Below are 20,288 nucleotides of genomic sequence, written 5' to 3'. Positions count from 1 at the left end.
GGAGCGAGAGGGTTTGTGTTTGGGTCCTGCTTGATGCAAATCTCAGCTCTTTATTTCCCCCACCCTCACTGTCCTGCATCCTCACCCAGGGCCAGCTCTACCATCGGAAGTCAATGGCTGCCTGCCTGTGGGCTCTGAGTTGGTCTCTGGGAGGAAGCACCTGCTGTAAAATATACCTCAAGCCAGTGAGCTGTTGCCTTCAGGCTCATTAAATCTGAATTTCCTGCAGGCCTTGTTCACCTCAAGTGGATCCACAGCACCACCTGGTGGTGATCATAGGGATAATGAGAATTACCTAGGGCATATATCCCATTACTTTCAAATGTGTTGTAATCTTTGAACGTCCCACTTTGTTGTCCAGGTATCACCAGGCTCATTGCTCTTCCGTCTTTGTGAATAATGTTGGTTCTTCTTCTCCCCAGTTCCTGGAATTCAGTGTAACTGTTAGTCTGTTTTTCAGCCCATCTAGTGGGGTTTTTAATCATTGAGTGGCATTTTTATTTCGGTAATTTTCCTTCTGTTTGAATTTATAATCCATACTTCATTTCTGAGGTTAACTCTCTTTTCACTTGTTTAAACAGTGACCATATTTTTTGTCAGGGTAGTTTTGTGATTGTCACTTAAAATCTATGTCACGTGATTTCCACCTCTCAATGATTTTGAAATGGAAAGTGGGTCAGTCTACTCATTGCTATGATACAGACACTTGACAGGCAAGTGCTGCTGGGGCCACATGGCTGCTATGAAAATGAGTGAGAACATGTTACTGGGAAAGAGAGGCAGAGACAGAGAGAGAGAGGTTCTGTGTTAAATGGAGACTACCGTATTTGCCTTGTATAAGTGCACCCACAATGTGCATTATGGGTAGGATTATTATACCAAATATTATACCTGTGGTATGTTATTATACCCATGTATAATGGGCACCCTTATTTTTTGCTCAAAAATTTAAGCAAAAAAGTGCGCATTATACATAACAAAATGTGTTACATCATCTTGAGTTTGGAAAGAACCAGGCACGTTTTCAAACTAACCCATCAACTCCCCAATCTTTCCTGGGCTGGCACAGATCCTCCCCCTAACCAATCCATTTCCTGGATCTCTGGGGAGTTCTGAGTCTCATATCCAATCCAATCCTTTTCCCAGGCAGGACACTCCTTTGTCTTAGTTCCTACTGACTCTGCCACAAGGTAAAAGTGAACCGCACCCCACACCATCTTGGCCTCTACCGGGCATGTGCCCAGCAGAGGAATTTCTTCACCTGTTTCTTTCCGCCCTGGGTGATGACCAGTAGCAATCCCTCCTGCCCATTGGGGATTTAAAGTCACCTGGGAGAGGAGTGAAGCTGTGGCTTTCTAACAAAGCAGGCCCAGTGTCTGATTGCTCTCCACAGCCCACTAGGTTCAGCAATGTCTGATTCCATTCGCTCCCTTCCCTTATTAACAGCTGGTTACTGATGCTAACAGAACCATGAGATAAACAGACAGAGAATGCAGAGATGGACATGTACGAGGAGAGACAGAGACAGAAGGAGAGAGTGAATGAGCACAGGAGAGAGTGGACCTGTGGAAGTCAGGCTTCCCATAACTACACCAAATGACCCCACATCACTTTGTCCTACTCTGTTGCTGGAAAACAGTCCCAAAGTCTATCTTGTCTCAAAGGAGAGGGGACACAAGGGGTGAGAGAACAGGAGGGGAGGCCCTGAAAGCCATCCTGGTGCTCACAACACACAGACCCCATGAAGCACTTGGCCCTCAGTCTGTCCACACTGGGAGCCCTGGAAAAGTTGCCCACCTGAGGGACGAGGTTGCAATTTCAGGTCTCTTCAACCTTCCTGGGGCCTGGGACGCAGGCAGGAGGAGCAGTGAGTTCCCCTTGATCCAGAGCAGACCCAGTCTATTTGCATTGAGTTCTGTTTTCCGCCAGCTGTCTGTGTGTCCCTCTGTGTCCCTCCTACTGCAAAGTCTGTGCCTGAGTTCCATGGATCTGGCCACGAGGTGACAGACACCTCAGGTATTTATAGCGCCACACACCTGAGGACACAATAGGAGGTAGATGCCAGATGGGTTCCAGTCACAGACTGGGAGACTAAGGCGTCTTGAGAAGATATAACTGGTTTAGGGTCCCCTCACTGGTGAGAAGGAGGAGCCTGACACAAGGTCTGCCTCCTCAAAGCTGAGGCCCTGGCTGCACTCAGGTGCCCCCCCCCCCCAAGGACTGGGGGTGGGTTTGTCAGTGAATCAGTGTGTGGACAGTGATGGTGGATCTGTGTGTGGCATGGGAGCTGGGTGAGCAGTCAGTAGCCCAGTGGGGACCCTTGGGGAACTTTTATTCTAGGAGCAAGCACAGGTGGGGAACTGAAGCAGGGATCTCACTTCCTGGTGACGGAGCAAAACTGAACTTGGGACCCTGGTGACTGGCCAGCCACACTCTACAGGACCATCTCCTCAGCTCACTGGGTTGCAGATGCTCCAGAAACAACACGTTCACTTGCTTTGTCCCCAGTGTGGGAGGCACCGGCCTCAGGAAATCACGCAATGACAGTGTCCTTATGCTTTGCAATGGTTGTCAGCCTGGGTGCCTCTGATCCTTTCCCAAGGGACTCAAAGATGACCCAGAGAGGCTCAGGGGGTCCAGTTCCAGCTAGACCACCACTTGGCTTCCACCTGGGCAGCCCTCTGTCCCCTTTGTGTTCTGTGTGTGGAGGGTGAGGAGTTCTCCTGGGCCAGGCCTACACCCATCCACCACAAATGCAGCCTGAGGGGGACCAGAGCCTGGCGCTTTGGTCACGTTCACACCCCAGTTCCAGGCTGGCAGGATGTGCAGTGTGGGGCACCCTCTGACTGCAGTTCACCCTGGCGGTGAACCTCCTGTCCCAGAGGTACAGTTATGGGGAGACATAGGGCTTAGCTGATGTGGGAGCTGAGAGTAAAATGGGTAGGAGGAGCCCCGTGGAAGACCTGGGAGGCTTTCAAGGCCTCCAGCTCAGCTCTTGATCACTGTCATTGCAGAGGTGCCCTCAGGATACGGGGAATTTGGTTTCACCCCTGGTGAAGATGTGGCCCAGCACATGCACAGTGAGCTTCCTGTCCAATGTTACAGATGACGGACAGCTGATCCCATGTGAAGGGCTCAAAGGAGCTGCTTGGGGAAATGTCATAGAAAAATAGTTTCCCAGTAAAACACTCAGTGACTTGTTCAAAAGAGAACAACGCAGCAAACATTTTAATTCATGGGATGCATGTACAGTTTTTATAGAGATCTGATTTAATTTAGTAAAAAGTAAAATGTAATGGCTTTTCCGGACTTCCCCAGTGAAGAATGTAAAATGCCTCTTTGTTTTAGAAATTGACTTCATATGCTTAAGTTTGCAATGTTCTCTTTATCTGTGTCACATGTTTCTTGACAAAATTTTGTCTAAGACGTCCTAAAAGTTGCTTATATTTCAAACAAAAATTTCCTCTACTTTCTTACTTGCTGAGTCAGTTTAGTAACCAGCTAAGTAGGAGATTGCGCTGCATTTGCAGACGTGCTGCCTGTCTGCGCAGTGCAGTGCAGAGAGTCCCCCTTCCTTCTGGGCCCCGTTTGCAGCTCTGCTTCACTGTGCTAACGGGGCTGCGGCCCCCACACTTGTGGACCCAGGGGCCTTTCAGTAACTGTTACTTACAGCCAGGAAACCCAGTTCCCTGAGGCCCTCCCTCCTCCAGACACCCAGGGGGATCTTTCCCGTTTATCTCAGGCAGGTGCTCCCTGCTTACAAAGATCATGAATCCTCTCGCTGCTGTTTGAACAAAACACTGTCTCCTCCAAGGAGAATCCAAAGCAGTTTGGTCACTTGAAGGAGGACGATCCCGTGTTGGAGGTTCCCAAGGAGACAGAACCTGCGGTCTCAGAGGCCCTTTATCCTGGACTGGTATTGTGTGTGGGTTTTATGAAGGGGGTTGACCCCACAGGAGGTAGTTATGCTGCTGCAGTGATGCAGGGCTGCAGTACAGTGAACAGTGTGTGGATAACACACAGGCCCCAGGCAGATGTCAAGATGGGGCTTTCTCATTGATGAAGACTAGCTCAGGAGGAAGGAACCTCCGACTGCTAGAACAGAGCCTTCAGAGTAGAAGATTCTGCATTTAGCAGATGGGGCCTTGTTATAAGCTGCATCCCAGAGGCAGGACACAAGAAGATGGCAACAACAACGTAATTCTGCTAGGGTCCGAAATATCCAAGTCCCATCTCACAAAGACCAACTCTTTCTAGAATTTTCTCAGCCCCTTCATACAGGCAAGGACTAAAATAGAGGATGAACCTCATGGTACCCACTGTGGTCTTTGCAGCTTAGGAGGCTCTGGGAACTGATGGATGACAAGGTCTTTACATTTCTGTCCACACAGAGATGGTTTCTTCATATTTTCCCTCTCAGCTTCCATCTCTGAGGGTCACTGTCAGTATTATATTTCATGTCCCACAGTGGTATTGCTCAGGCTGTCCCTGATGCTGTCTCTATTGTGACCCTGAATGGGGCAGGGGTCCTCCTTGGGGCCCCAGTGGAGTCCCTGAACCCTAAGACTTCACTGTAGGGGTCATCTGAGTGTCACTGACCTTCAGGTTGACATGAGAGTGAGTGGAGAAAAAGCTCTCAGATTTAGGCTACAGTGAGATTCCATTAGTTTGTAGATTTTTTAAGTCTCGTCATACTTATTTGTTAAAACATTGGCAGACTATTTACCATATGATAAAGAGAAAAACAATCAAGAGTAAGAAATTGAGAATTCTCCCATGTACAAAGAAAATGGAAAAGACACATAAGAAACAACATCTCCCCATCATAATAAACTCAAGTGTAGATGAAGGAGACATCACCAGCAGTAGCTGTAAGTGGCACATGGAATTCACTTTCAAATGGCAGATTAGAACATCTACTAACTTTTAGTAAAAATTGATAATGTAGAAAATTTAAATGAAATGAGGATAACATGAAAATGAAAAATATATTAAAATAGATACCATATATATTTTCCCACGAAGATAAAAATCAGTTTCAACAATTGAGTAAAAAGTTTATTTTCCTTAGAAAATACAGAACGTATTACAATGGAAGTGTTCTGCACAAAAAATTTTAAGATATAGATACTTTTGCAACCAACACAAAATACCTTAGAACTGGATCATTCAAAAGTGTTTGTTACATAGACATTTTTCCAAACCCTGGAAAAATGGAAGCTTTCCTGGCTCTGAGAAGGCATGTCTAACAGTGATACCTGCACCAAACAGAAAAAATGCAGAAAAGGGTAAATTACAGACAATAACATGATATATTGATCCAAATGTTCTAAAAAAATATTAATGCAGATCCAACATGGGGCCAGTAAGTGGACGCACCATTATCTCATTTGATTGATTACAATATCCATCTTACATTTCAATTGATCGATCCTTTCACAGAGCACGTCATATTAACAGACCAAAGAGTAAAGTCAGAATGCCTCAATAGATTCACAAGAAGCCTTCGAACAAAGTATAAATAAATTTCTCATGAAAACACAGTGTAAACTGCAGGCACGTTTGCAGTGCGGGCACTCACACTCCCTCCTCACAGAGATCACTGAGTCCACACTCAGCTTTCAGCTACTGAGTTGGGAGGTGGACAGTCCCACACAGATCGGGAACTGGCCAATGTGGCCTCACCTGCATTGTCATTCAGCATCACACGGCAAGTATGAAAAATTCAATTATACAAGAAGGAATCCATGGTTGGATCATAGCACTGATGGGAACAGGCATGGGGTCATTCCCAGCCCCAAAGGTCGGCCACAGTCAGAGGAGCTGAGGGGCCAGTGTAGCCAAGACAGAGGCCTCCCCCTGGGAGCTACAGGGACAGGGGATCACAGTGAGGGCCAATGAGAGGGTGGCAGCTCTGGAACATGCTGGAAAGAGGTCAGTGTTCAATGNATAAACAGACAGAGAATGCAGAGATGGACTTGTACGAGGAGAGACAGATACAGAAGGAGAGAGTGAATGAGCACAGGAGAGAGTGGACCTGTGGAAGTCAGGCTTCCCATAACTACACCAAATGACCCCACATCACTTTGTCCTACTCTGTTGCTGGAAAACAGTCCCAAAGTCCATCTAGTCTCAAAGGAGAGGGGACACAAGGGGTGAGAGAACAGGAGGGTAGGCCCTGAAAGCCATCCTGGTGCTCACAACACACAGACCCCATGAAGCACTTGGCCCTCAGTCTGTCCACACTGGTAGCCCTGGAAGGTTGCCCACCTGAGGGATGAGGTTGCAATTTCAGGTCTCTTCAACCTTCCTGGGGCCTGGGACGCAGGGAGGAGGAGCAGTGAGTTCCCCTTGATCCAGAGCAGACCCAGTCTATTTGCATTGAGTTCTGTTTTCCGCCAGCTGTCTGTGTGTCCCTCTGTGTCCCTCCTACTGCAAAGTCTGTGCCTGAGTTCCATGGATCCGGCCACGAGGTGACAGGCACCTCAGGTATTTATAGCGCCACACACCTGAGGACAGAATAGGAGGTAGATGCCAGATGGGTTCCAGTCACAGACTGGGAGACTAAGGTGTCTTGAGAAGATATAACTGGTTTAGGATCCCCTCACTGGTGAGAAGGAGGAGCCTGACACCAGGTCTGCCTCCTCAAAGCTGAGGCCCCAGCTGCACCCAGATGAGACCCCCGACCAGGGCTGGGGGTGGGTGTGTCAGTGAATCAGTGTGTGGACAGTGGTGGTGGAGCTGTGTGTAGCATGGGAGCTGGGTGAGCAGTCAGTAGCCCAGTGGGACCCTTGGGGAACTTTTATTCTAGGAGCAAGCACAGGTGGGGAACTGAAGCAGGGAATCTCACTTCCTGGTGATGGAGCAAAACTGAACTTGGGACCCTGGTGACCGGGCAGCCACACTCTAGAGGAGCGTCTCCTCAGCTCACTGGGTTGCAGATGCTCCAGAAACAACACGTTCACTTGCTTTGTCCCCAGTGTGGGAGGCACCGGCCTCAGGAAATCACACAATGACAGCGTCCTTATGCTTTGTAATGGTTGTCAGCCAGGACGCCTCTGGTCCTTTCCCAAGGGACTCAAAGATGACCCAGAGAGGCTCAGGGGGTCCAGTTCCAGCTAGACCAGCACTCGGATTCCACCTGGGCAGCCCTCTGTCCCCTCTGTGTTCTGTGTGTGGAGGGTGAGGAGTCCACGTGGGCCAGGCCTACACCCATCCACCACAAATGCAGCCTGAGGGGGACCAGAGCCTGGCGCTTTGGTCACGTTCACACCCCAGTTCCAGGCTGGCAGGATGTGGAGTGTGGGGCACCCTCTGACTGCAGTTCACCCTGGAGGTGAACCTCCTGTCCCAGGGGTACAGGTATGGGGAGACACAGGGCTTAGCTGATGTGGAAGCTGAGAGTAAAATGGGTAGGAGGAGCCCCATGGAAGGCCTGGGAGGCTTCCAAGGCCTCTAGCTCAGCTCTTGATCACTGTCATTGCAGAGGTGCCCTCAGGATACGGGGAATTTGGTTTCACCCCCGGTGAAGATGTGGCCCAGCACATGCACAGTGAGCTTCCTGTCCAACGTTCCAGATGATGGACAGCTGATCCAGTTTGAAGGGCTCACAGGGGCTGCTCCAGGAAATGGCATAGAAAAGTAGTTTCCCAGGAAAACGTTCAGTGATGTGTTCAAAGGAGAGCCAGGCAGCAAACATTTTAATTCATGGGATGCATGTACAGTTTTTATAGAGATCTGATTTAATTTAGTAAAAAGTAAAACGTAATGGCTTTTCCGGACTTCCCCAGTGAAGAATATAAAATGCCTCTTTGTTTTAGAAATTGACTTCATATGCTTAAGTTTGCAATGTTCTCTTTATCTGTGTCACATGTTTCTTATCAAAATTTTGTCTAAGGCGTCTTAAAAGTTGCTTATATTTCAAACAAAAATTTCCTGTACTTTCTTACTTGCTGAGTCAGTTTATTAACCAGCTAAGTACGAGATTGCGCTGCGTTTGCAGACCTGCTGCGTGTCTGCGCAGTGCAGTGCAGAGAGTCCCCCTTCCTTCTGGGCCCCGTTTGCAGCTCTGCTTCACTGTGCTAACGGGGCCACGGTCCCCACACTTCTGCACCCACGGGCCTTTCAGTAACGGTTACTTACGACCAGGAAACCCAGTTCCCTGAGGCCCTCCCTCCTCCAGACACCCAGAGGGATCTTTCCAGTTTATCTCAGGCAGGTGCTCCCTGCTTACAAAGATCATGAATCCTCTCACTGCTGTTTGAACAAAACACTGTGTCCTCCAAGGAGAATCCAAAGCAGTTTGGTCACTTGAGGGAGGACGATCCTGTGTTGGAGGTTCCCAAGGAGACAGAGCCTGCGGTCTCAGAGGCCCTTTATCCTGGACTGGTACGGTGTGTGCGTTTTATGAAAGGGGATGACCCCACAGGAGGTAGTTCTGCTGCTTCAGTGATGCAGGGCTGCAGTACAGTGAACACTGTGTGGATAACACACAGGCCCCAGGCAGATGTCTAGATGGGCCTTTCTCATTGATGAAGACTAACAGGAGGAAGGAACCACCGGCTGCTAGAACAGAGCCTTCAGAGTAGAAGATTCTGCATTTAGCAGATGGGGCCTTGTTGTAAGCTGCATCCCAGAGGCAGGGGGCAAGAAGATGGCAACAACAACGTAATTCTGCTAGGGTCCGAAATATCCAAGTCCCATCTCACAAAGACCAACTCTTTCTAGAATTTTCTCAGCCCCTTCATACAGGCAAGGACTAAAATAGAGGATGAATCTCATGGTACCCACTGTGGTCTTTGCAGCTTAGGAGGCTCTGGGAACTGATGGATGACAGGGTCTTTACATTTCTGTCCACACAGAGATGGTTTCTTCACATTTTCCCTCTCAGCTTCCATCTCTGAGGGTCACTGTCAGTATTATATTTCATGTCCAACAGTGGTATTGCTCAGGCTATCCCTGATGCTGTCTCTATTGTGACCCTGAATGGGGCAGGGGTCCTCCTTGGGTCCCCAGTGGAGTCCCTGAACCATAAGACTTCACTGTAGGGGGTCGTCTGAGTGTCACTGACCTTCAGGTTGACATGAGAGTGAGTGGAGAAAAAGCTCTCAGATTAAGGCTACAGTGAGATTCCATTAGTTTGTAGATTTTTTAAGTCTCGTCATACTTATTTGTTAAAACAATGGCAGACTATTTACCATATGATAAAGAGAAAAACAATCAAGAGTAAGAAATTGAGAATTCTCCCATGTACAAAGAAAATGGAAAAGACACATAAGAAACAACATCTCCACATCATAATAAACTCAAGTGTAGATGAAGGAGACATCACCAGCAGTAGCTGTAAGTGGCACATGGAATTCACTTTCAAATGGCAGATTAGAACATCTACTAACTTTTAGTAAAAATTGATAATGTAGAAAATTTAAATGAAATGAGGATAACATGAAAATGAAAAATATATTAAAAGAGATACCATATATATTTTCCCACGAAGATAAAAATCAGTTTCAACAATTGAGTGAAAAGTTTATTTTCCTTAGAAAATACAGAACGTATTACAATGGAAGTGTTCTGCACAAAAAATTTTAAGATATAGATACATTTGCAACCAACACAAAATACCTTAGAACTGGATCATTCAAAAGTGTTTGTTACATAGACATTTTCCCAAACCCTGGAAAAGTGGAAGCTTTCGTGGCTCTGAGAAGGCATGTCTAACAGTGATACCTGCACCAAACAGAAAAAATGCAGAAAAGGGTAAATTACAGACAATAACATGACATATTGACCCAAATGTTCTAAAATAAATATTAATGCAGATCCAACATCGGGCCAGTAAGTGGACACACCATTATCTCATTTGATTGATTACAATATCCATCTTACATTTCAATTGATCGATCCTTCACAGAGCATGTCATATTAACAGACCAAAGAGTAAAGTCAGAACGCCTCAATAGATTCACAAGAAGCCTTCGAACAAAGTATTAATAAATTTCTCATGAAAACACAGTGTAAACTGCAGGCACATTTGCAGTGTGGGCACTCACACTCCCTCCTCACAGAGATCACTGAGTCCACACTCAGCTCTCAGCTACTGAGGCGGGAGGTGGACAGTCCCACACAGATCGGGAACTGGCCAATGTGGCCTCACCTGCATCGTCATTCAGCATCACACGGGAAGTATGAAAAATTCAATTATACAAGAATGCATCCATGGTTGGATCATAGCACTGATGGGAACAGGCATGGAGTCATTCCCAGCCCCAAAGGTCGGCCACAGTCTGAGGAGCTGAGGGGCCAGTGTAGCCAAGACAGAGGCCTCCCCTTGGGAGCTACGGGGACAGGGGATCACAGTGAGGGCCAGTGAGAGGGTGGCAGCTCTGGAACATGCAGGAAAGAGGTCAGTGTTCAATGATAGAGGCTCACGATGCCCTCCCAGAGTTTGGGTCTGAAATGAGGACAGATTGTACCGCATTTCAGCCCCTGGGCTTCAGTGCAGAGCCACTCTGTGTCCCCAGCTGATGGGGAGCTGACTTCCTGTTCTGCTGGAGACCTGCTGTCTAGGAACGGGCTGCAGTGAGGTGCTGTGAGGGCAGCAGGGGGAGGAGGCACATCCACTCCCCAGGGGCTGCCCTGGAGGACCCTGGCCCAGGGTGGCAGCACCAGAAGCAGAAGCCACAGATGTCCTGAGTGGCAGATGCTTGGACGTCCCCTTCCAGCAGATGAGAACGAGCTTCTCCTGGTCTCAGGCCCCACAGGCTGCAGCTCTGTGTGAGCACGGAGGCCGCTGGCACAGGGTGGCTGTGAGAGGCAGCCTTGTCCTCAGCTCTCAGCCCAGTGAGGGTCCAGGAGTCTGAGCTGCCAGAGCTGATCCTGAAAATGGATCGTGGGCCACACAGGGTGGAAGCCACCAAAGTGATGGGGACAGCAGAGGCTGAGTGGGGACATGTTGGTGACAGCATACACACCGGGACTTCCTGACATGCACTTGCACAGACTCAGCCGGGTTCCGTGTCCCTGGTTCTTCCTGACCCATCACAGACTATGTTCCCAGCACAGCCTTTCCCTGACACACAGGAACTTCCCCTCATTTGAGAAAACTCCACACTGTGTTGCTGCCACTGACAGGCCTCAGAGGCAGTGTTCCAAGTATGGACAGATAGATGTTCCTGTCACAGTCCCCTGTGGTGGGTCTCAGACCTGAGTTCAGGCCAACCAAACTGAGAAAGCAGGTATCTTCTCAGAACAGCGGGGACTGCACCAGGGAAGCACACTGCAGGGGACAGCAGGTTTTTGTCTCACTTCCCCACGGCCCTGCAGCACTGTGGGAGCACTGAGACTCTTGTCATAAGAATGGCAATAATAGTCAGCCTCATCCTCAGCCTGGAGCCCAGTGATGGTCAGGGTGCCGACGCTGCCAGACCTGGAGCCAGAAAACCGGTCCGGGACCCCCGAGGGTCTGCTGCTAGTACTATAGATGATGGTTTTAGGGGGTTTTCCTGGGAACTGTTGGTACCAGTACACACTGTAACCATCCCCGATGTTGGAGCTGCTTCCAGTGCAGGAGATGGTGACCCTCTGTCCTGGGTTCCCAGACACTGAGGGTGGCTGAGTCAGCACAGCCTGGGCCCAGGACCCTGGAGGAGGGAAACACACAGAGATGGTGATTCTGGGTCCAGAGACAGGAGCAGGAAGAAGACCCCCAAGTGTTCTCCCCAGGTCTCTTCCCCTGTCCCCTTATCCAGTCACCTGTGCAGTGAGACAGGAGGGTGAGCAGGAGAGGGGACCAGACCATGGTGGAGTCCATCCCTGAGTCCTGCCTTCTGTGACCCTAGAGCTGAAGCAGAGCCTCCCCCAAACCTCTCCCTTCCCCTCTTAATACTCTGGAAAAGGGAGGGCCCACTCATGCAAATAAGATCCTCCCAATTTCTGATCCATCCTTGGGCCCTCTAGCAGGTACCTGTGCCTGGGGCTTTCAGGGAGGGTAGGGGTAAGCCTGGTTGTGGCCCAGGGCGTGGCAAAGTCACAGCTGTCTGCCCTGAGCAGAGGGAACAAGGCAGTGCCAAGTCACATGTCCCAATTCCGATTACCCCAGACCTTCAGGAACAGCCCCTGAGTGCCCCCTGGTGCCCAGACCCAGACACACCATTGTGTGACTTGCAGGCTGAGGCCCATCACAGACAAACCCTGCCTCCCCACAGCCCTATTCATTGACCTGCTCTCTTCGGGGTGGTTCCGGTGCCCCCTTATGGGGGAGTCCCTGTCACTCCAGGACACTTTCATGTCCTACTCAAACTCCTCATGGTGAGTTGGTCCACGTGTTCCTCAGCTGGTCCGTGGTCCCCACCGCGCTGCTTTCACTCCTGTCATCTCCCCTGGAGCGAGATCAGGCCCAGTGACTGTTCCATGGTGGGGTAAGACCTATTTTCAAGACTCTTTTATTTTTTACTATGATTCCTTCCTTGTTAGTAATGAATCACTATTTCTCCAAGGGACAAAATATATACATTCTTTAAATGTCTTTCCTTTTTTCATCAGACAATAAGTATATTTTTATACATATAATTTTGACCAATTATATATGTATAATTTTTATACATATAATTTTGGTATATTTTAATATACCAAAATAAGTATATTTTTATACAATAATTTTGATAATTTTTACCTATTATCTTGTGTGGGGGGCTTTGCCTGAGTCCTCCCCTCAGCTGTGAATGAGAATAAGCCTACCGAGGCATCATCTGCTTGGGGAGGAAAGGCAACCCATCTCTCAAAGGAGAAGGACCAGGAACTTGTTCCTCAATGAGCTTTTATTGGGTTTATTTGCACAGAAATACAGCACATCTACGTAAAGTTCATCAATCATTGTCAGGCAGTAATGATTAAGCCATAGATAATATTCAAAGAACTAGGAGGGCTTATTTTGAGTCAGGGTCAGACAGCTAATGGGCCAAAACCTTTGGGGAAACTCCTTCTATACTTGGGCCCTTATCATTTAAATTGAGGGTATTAGCAAAGTAGGTTTCATAGCATTTTAGGCATTCTTTCTTAGTCCTGATCTACTGGAGGAACTAGCCCTTTCCAGCACAGGGCTACACCCATCTCTGGCATTGTTTCAGACCCTCACAGGCAAGATACCAGGGAACTCCTTGCAGACTCTAGAAAAAGGACTCAGGCTATGTCAAAGCCAAGGGATGAGGGTCCATCACCCCCTTTTTCTATACCCCCAAGCCCTTCCCTGAGGGCCCCTTCCTGACCATACCTGTCTTAGGTCTTCCCTCTTTTGAGGAATCTTACCCATCAATGGCTAACCAGTCATCCCCGGAGGGCCAAGGAGGGTGATATGAAAGGGGGCAGAGGCGGTGCCCCTGCCGGGGAGATAAGTTTTGTCTCCTTAATGGTCCCAACGTGACAAAAGCTTACGGGGAATAAGCTTATGGTCCCAAGATCCTTTACTCAGCCTTAGCCTCCAGGGATTAGAACTTCTGAAATCGGGCAGGGCAGTTCCCAATAGCCTGGTATCTTCATTATGTTATAAATTGAGTAAGTAACTAACACCGGTCCCCTGTATATTTGAATGAGAGCTGGATATTAATTGCTTTAGTCGGGCTCATTTTGATCCCATTTCCCTTGGCTTTTTCCTAATCTTGTCTTGGCAGGATGAGCCCCACAGTGTCCCCTGCTGGTCTCTGATCTAGGGCCCACCAGCCCCTGGACCACACCCCACACTCTTGCAGGGCGACCTGATTTGGCACTGGGACCTTTGGGATGTCACTACCCAGAACAGGAGGATGAGTGGGTTCCTCCATGGGGTTGGGAACTAAGACATTACTGTCTCTGGATAACCAACGACTTCCAGGCGGCTACATGCAGGATGCATTCACCGTGTTTATGTTGCCAGGTAGTTCAGGTTTCCTTGACATGTCCTCTTGCTTCTTCTGCTTGTGCGATGCCATTCCATGTATTAAAAACTTCTTAATCCAAGTTCAAGGCCCAAAACCTTCACTGCACTTGCTGGTTCTCACTGACAGAAAGTCTACGGGTTTTACACTTATTCGATGACATCACGTTGTTGGTGTGTGTTGGAGACACTGCTGTTTGAGTCCCACACCCACTGCCCAGGTACTGGCGGGTTGTGTCCCTCTCTGTCATTACACTCAACACTGCCAGAGAGAAAGTGTCCTCCTGCTTTCCATTCCAGCCCCTCGGGTCCCCTTCAGTGCCATTCGGATACTTCTTTCTTTCCTCTTTTGCCTATATTATGTATTTATGATGTTCTTCCCTGTACCCTTTTTCAGTCTAATCTTAAAATTATGTTCATTCTAAAGATTGAAAACTACACCTTTACTGTAAATATCTCCTTTGTGTATATTGTTTCTCCTTTTCAATGTAATGGCCTCATTCCACACTGAGTCATAACCAACTTGTGTGAAAATGCCTCCAATGTTGACCTTGAAGAAAAAACAGAGCTTTCTTGAAATTTCCTTGTGTTTTTGATAATTGATGACACTGAGGGTGGCCTCATAGGCTCTAGATGCCAATAAACTGAAATGTTCTTAAAAACCTTTAAATAATGCAGACTTTTGTTATTAAACTGGGTACTGCTAAAGGTTTTGAGCCTGACAGTCAGGGCCTTAAAGGAACAGGCTCCCTCCTGTGCATGGGAATCCCGAAGTTCCTCAAGGGTGATCTCAGGAGAAAGAGAACACTCTGCTGTGTGCAGATGTCAGAGCTCAAGGAGTCATTAGCACATCCTGGTACAGACTCAGGGGACAGAAACAGGACTGAGCAGCAGGAAAGCTGAAACTCCTCCCAAAGCAGCTGTACAGGGACCACAGCAAAGTCCCACAGCGCCCCCTGGTGTTGGCAGGACACACACCTCTATGTTCCCTAAAGGCCTTAGAGTCCAGCTGGTCCCTGCAGCTCAGCAAGGCACTGACTGTATCCTCATGTCTATGCCATACTCCCCAATACTGTGATTCTGATCCACTGTGTATAGTCACAGTACAGTCCCTCACTCCACGATGGAGGTCCCACCTGTGGCTCATTTCTGACTGCAGAGATACACATGCCTCTCAAATTCGAAGGCAATGTCCTTCTCAATGCTCTGCACATAGTATGTCCCCAGTCCCCACACCTCCCTGTCCCACTCCCGGTGGCTACAGGTTCATTCCCTCTACACTCTCCAGAACCACTCAGGTTCCCCTGTCTGCTTTTAGAATTGGTCCTCACTTTATTGTATTTTTTGCATATTTACCATTTATATTTCACATGTGGTAGGGCCCCTCCCTGATGATAAATCTCTCATACATACCCTCTCTACAATAACTAAGGGGAAATCTTTAGTATCTCATTCAAGGTATTTGGGTCAACTCTGCACTAGATCCCATCTCCTTCCTCCCATCTCCCGTCTGTAGCCTGTGAATGAGCACACGTGGACCCAGGTGGCTAAACTGAAACTTACATCAGGCCCCTTTTGAGGTAAATGCTGATCAGACTACCCACCCCCCTTCCTACCGCTGTATTTACAGGAGACACGAGCAACCCTTCACCCTACTGCACGTCCAGAAATGCTGTCAGCTTAGACCTACTGGGGGGTGCCCCTTGGCCGTCCAGCAAGGTAGGAGCAATTCTGAAAGACCTCAGAGCAGGGCACACCTGCATCCCCTGGTGTCATCGCTGGCTCTGTTTAGATTCTCTAACTTCAGACATAAGTCCCAGGAGAACTTCCCAGTCTAGGAATCCAATTGGCCTGTTTTCCTGAGGGAGGTGTGATTATAAGATACCATGCTTGTCAGGAACCACCAGTTCAGTTGGTACAGCTGGACTTAAGCTATAAGGCTGCTCACTGTCCTCTTCTTCCACTTAACATCCTCGATGCCCCGCCCACTTACTTAGCACCTGGTCAAGATCTCTACTTGGTAGGGGTACCAGAAATTAGTTCCATATGTTCATATGCTCCAAACACATGTCCTTCTCTAGATGTGGGTTATGTTTTTATTATGTTTCACTCTGGCATTTCTCTTCATAAATCATAGCTGTATAATATCACTAATGTTAAACTGACAATTAAAAGCGAATGTGAGAGCTGACAAGCATTTATTTGAGATAAGATGTAATAGTAGGACTGAGGCATATGTTCATTCCTGCAGAAAGCCACCCTGTGTCAAGTTATGGGGTGAAGGCAGTGATTTTCAAGAGATATGGGGGGGGAATTAATTTCATGAATGGAAGAGAAGTATTTCAGTTGGTGATAATGAGCCAACAAATAAATTTCTAGCATAAAAATAGGTGAAGTTATTCTTTAAATAAGCACAGGGGAGCCAGTTCTAAACAACGTCTCAAATTTTGAGCCCTGTAGTCTGGCTGTCTGCTCTCCCGTTATTAGCATTGCAAACAGTTGTCTGGAACAGGCAGTTTCTTTGACCCAGAACAAAGTTTAGGCATTCCTGCCCTCAAGCCCCACAAAGGCTGGAGAAGGATAAGGAACAAGGAGCCTCGTCTGGGACAGCGGCTCCAGCTCCATTTCCTAGCAGCTCTGCTCCCTCTGCTTCTTTACGTCAGATTATGACGTGTGTCCTGGTTGTCAAATGTCAGCCAAGCCACAATCAGACCTGACTGTGTGTGTGCACATGTGTCCTCATGGGAATGACCTTTCCTTTGCTGTCCTGTCCATTACCTATGAAATTGTTGATGACATTTGCTCTTCTTTTAAAGAGAACCTGGTGGGTTAAATCAAGTGGTGGCTTAGAAAGATGGATCAGGTTGCACCCCCAGGGCCATGGAGAACAAGCCTTGTGAGCTCACACTCACTAGACCAGCCTCTGTGAGCAGGAGATGGGGGGATGGGAGCAGTAGAAGGTGCACTGAGCCCTGGGTTTTTGTCTCACTTCCGCCCTGCATGTGTCAGTGTGGTGAGGGCCACTGTACCACAGAACACAGTAGTAGTCAGCCTCATCCTCAGGCTGGGCCCCAGACAGGGTCAGGGCAGCTTTGCCCCCGACGATGGAGCCTGAGAACCGGACAGGGGTCCAGGAGAGTTTATTGTTTGTATTATAAATCAGTGTGGTGGGAACTTGGCCAGATTTCTGCTGGATCCAGTATGGATAGTTACTGCTGGTGACGGCTCCAGTGCTGGAGGCACAGGTGAGAGTGACTGTCCCTCCTGGGGACACAGTCAGTGAGGGCTCCTGAGTCACCACAGCCTGGGACCTGGACCCTGAAATGAAAAAGGACACATGTCAGGAATGAAGAGGAAAGGCAGAGGGATCCCTCCAAAGGCTGGTCTCTGAAGCATCCACAGACCTGGGCAGAGGGTGAGGAGGGGGAGCAGGAGGAGAGGAGTCCAGGCCATGGTGGGCACGTTCCAAATGCCCTGACCTCAGGCTGGGACTGCTCTCTGGGTGTCCCTTTATCTCCTCCTCTGCTCCCTGGGTGAGGGGTGTGTTTGGTGGGGCATTATGCAAATGTGATCACACAACACCATCCAATTCTGGGTCTCGGGACAGTTCTTAGGTTTTCTGTGAGCAGAATGCAATGGTTGTGTGAACTTTCAGTCTGTCCCTTGAGGGGAAGCACCTGCTGTCAGTCAGTTCTAACTCAGGCCATGAATGTGGGCACAGGGCCCTTTCCATTAGAACCATTTGAGTTGGTTTCAGCCATGCTCCTCTGAGAAGACCCACAGCGCCCCCTGGTGACCTCCTCCAGGGAACATTCATGGTGGTGGGAACTGTTGAAGTAATGGTGGCCAGAGAGAGTGGAAGGAAGGAAGGAAGGAAGGAAGGAAGGAAGGAGGGAAGGAGGGAAGGATGGTGAGGTGGGAGGAAGGAAGGATGAAGGGAAAGAGAGAGAGAGGGAAAAGAAGGAAGAGAGAGAGGAAGGAGAGATGCAGGAGAGAAAGTTGACATAGTCTTGATTCCCTGCCAAACGTATCTTTTTTTCATTTTTACTTTCTATGTTTTTCAGTTCTACAATATACTATCCATTTGGTTTGTCCGATGACTCCTACTTAAATTCAGTTTTTCTCTTTTCCCATTTGTCCCAAGAACTCTCATTGTTGCTATTCACATGGATTTAGCATCATTGCCAAAATAATATCTGTCAGAGTTCTCCTCCTCTGAGTCAAGTCAGTGTTACTATCAATAGATTTTTCATTTTTCATTCAACCTTTGACCTTTCATTTTTCCTTTTTTCAATATATAATGGTGTATTTTTACTGGAATCTGGACATTTGGAGACCACAGGAGGAGCGCCTGGGTCCCGTTTTCCCTTCCTTTTATCAGTGATCTTTTGTCCTCACTGACAACCAGGGAGCAAGGGGGCAACTGTGGATCTACTCCCCTGCCTCCCACCCCTTCTTCAGTGCTGCTAACACAGGGGACTCAAGGCTCCTCTCACACTCATCCCTCGGTCACCAGCAGGGGGCGCAGGGCTGCAGACTAGCACTGCCTTGTACCCCCTCATTCAGTCACTGCTAAGGGCCCTGGGTTGAATGATCAGCTTCCTGCTGGGCCACCAGAATCACAGATGCGGGGTGGGTGTTCACTTTCAACTGTTGTTTCTGGTTCTATGAGTGGAGAACACTTGGCCTCCTGATATATTTTGGAAACCATTCCTTCCTCCCCCTTTTTGTTAAAAATTTGCTGTAGAACAGTTATTTCCTCATTGTTTGATAAAATTAAGCGAAAAAGTAACCTGAGTTGGGAGGTGTAAAACTATATTGATAAAACACTTACACGATGTAATTACACACCCGGGATTCAACAGAACCGATTTCTCATTTTGCTGGGCAACAACCACAGTGAACACAGAAGCCACATTTTGAATAGGTGTGATTTCACATTCAATGTTAGTGTCATTGCGGGTTGAAAATAAACTGCATTTTTATGTTTTGAAGACTTTATTTTAATACAGATAATGGATTTTGAAATAAAAATACTAGAACCTGGCAGAATCCCATTTCAACTGTAGCACTAACTTTACCACAAGGGCGGCACTGACAGCAAACACGGTGTCTCCTACCAGCCCGTGGTCTTCGGACACTTTCCTGGGAGCAGCAGGCTCTGGGGAAACAGGTCACAGAAGCTGCACTTCTGCTTCCCTTGTCACTTTAACAAGCCTCTCTGAGCAGTGTTTTTGAAATTGGTCACATGGTAATTCTGTTTGTGTCAGGAAAAACAGTAAGAAAAAGAAGGGTGTTTTTTTTTTTGACCCCATAAAGATACACCCAGGTAAGAACAGGAAGTCTCCTAATCTTTAGTACAAGTGGCAGCCGAAATGAAACTTGAGTGTTTGTCACACTCAGGGACAGGGCAGTGATGGGTCACTGGGGACAGCTGGGCAGATGTTTCCCATCCCAGGCAATGGGAGCCCTTGGTGGCTGTAGGTTGTATTGACCCTGTGACAGTGATAATCAGACTCCTGATTAACCTGGAGCCCAAAGGTGGGCAGGGAGGTCGTGAGCAACAACAAGGAGCCAGAGAAGAGGCTGAACCCCTGAGGGTCACTGACTTCTGCTCTAGGTCGCAAGGTCAGACACCTGCCTGGGAGCCCTGAGGACCAGTAGGTTCACTGTTCCCTGTGCAGGAGAAGGGATGGTGGACTTGGGCTCATCAAGAGATTCTCAGGGGCAAGGACCCAGGAACACCATGGGGACATCCTTCTCCTCCTGGCCCACAAGCAGGCCCACACCCTGGAGTTCTTAAAATCTTCAGTTGCGTCTGATAGGAAAGAGGGCAGAGTCAGAGCCTGGGAGCTCAGGAAACCCTCTCACAATGGCCCCACGATCCTGAATGGTGGCAGCTGTGAGAGCATCTGATCCATGCACCAACTTCTCCCACGAGCCCTGCAGCAGGATCAGCATTTCCCCAGCTGCTGTGGAGCCTCCCCCACCACCTTGTGACCCAAAGAGATATCTAGGCCTAAGACCCATATTTCCTCTGTAAGGTCCCCTCTACCCCCAACTTCACAACCAAAGACTCAGGTCCCCAGCAAGGTAAACAGGGCAGCTCTACCTCTGCATTTCTCCTGGGACCAAGTCTTCACAAACCTCTGAGTTTCAGGCCCTGAGACAAGGCACTCCTTGGCCTGCCTGGTGCTCAGGGGCAGGAATGGGAACGGGACAGTCTCTGCTCTGAGCCCTCACAGCATGGAGTCCATGAGGTGAGCAACTGTCCCCCTACTGGGATGGTGCAGGCCTGTGACCAAGGAGAAAGGCAGGAAGGGCTGCTACCTTATGTCAAGGGAAAGAGGGAAGTTCCACAGGCTCTGGTTCAGTGCAC

General features: G+C 48.4%; 2 gene segments (V, D, J or C); both read right to left on the bottom strand.

Annotated features, from left to right (window-relative positions):
* Window positions 1-177: 177 nt before the first annotated feature.
* On the bottom strand, window positions 178-11,866 carry LOC118997225 (immunoglobulin lambda variable 1-40-like). The segment is given in 3 exon segments: window positions 178-263; window positions 11,340-11,642; window positions 11,755-11,866. Coding segments are annotated over 3 exon segments (447 nt in total).
* Window positions 11,867-16,820: 4,954 nt separating this feature from the next.
* On the bottom strand, window positions 16,821-17,377 carry LOC118997224 (immunoglobulin lambda variable 7-46-like). The segment is given in 2 exon segments: window positions 16,821-17,227; window positions 17,314-17,377. Coding segments are annotated over 2 exon segments (456 nt in total).
* Between the last annotated feature and the right edge of the window lie 2,911 nt (window positions 17,378-20,288).

This window comes from Sturnira hondurensis, unplaced genomic scaffold (assembly GCF_014824575.4).
Source record: "Sturnira hondurensis isolate 20B ecotype Veracruz unplaced genomic scaffold, ASM1482457v3 Scaffold0012754, whole genome shotgun sequence".
Classification (NCBI taxonomy): Eukaryota; Metazoa; Chordata; class Mammalia; order Chiroptera; family Phyllostomidae; genus Sturnira; species Sturnira hondurensis.
The sequence above is the reverse complement of the archived record's forward strand: the minus strand, read 5'-3'. Positions and strand labels throughout refer to the sequence as shown.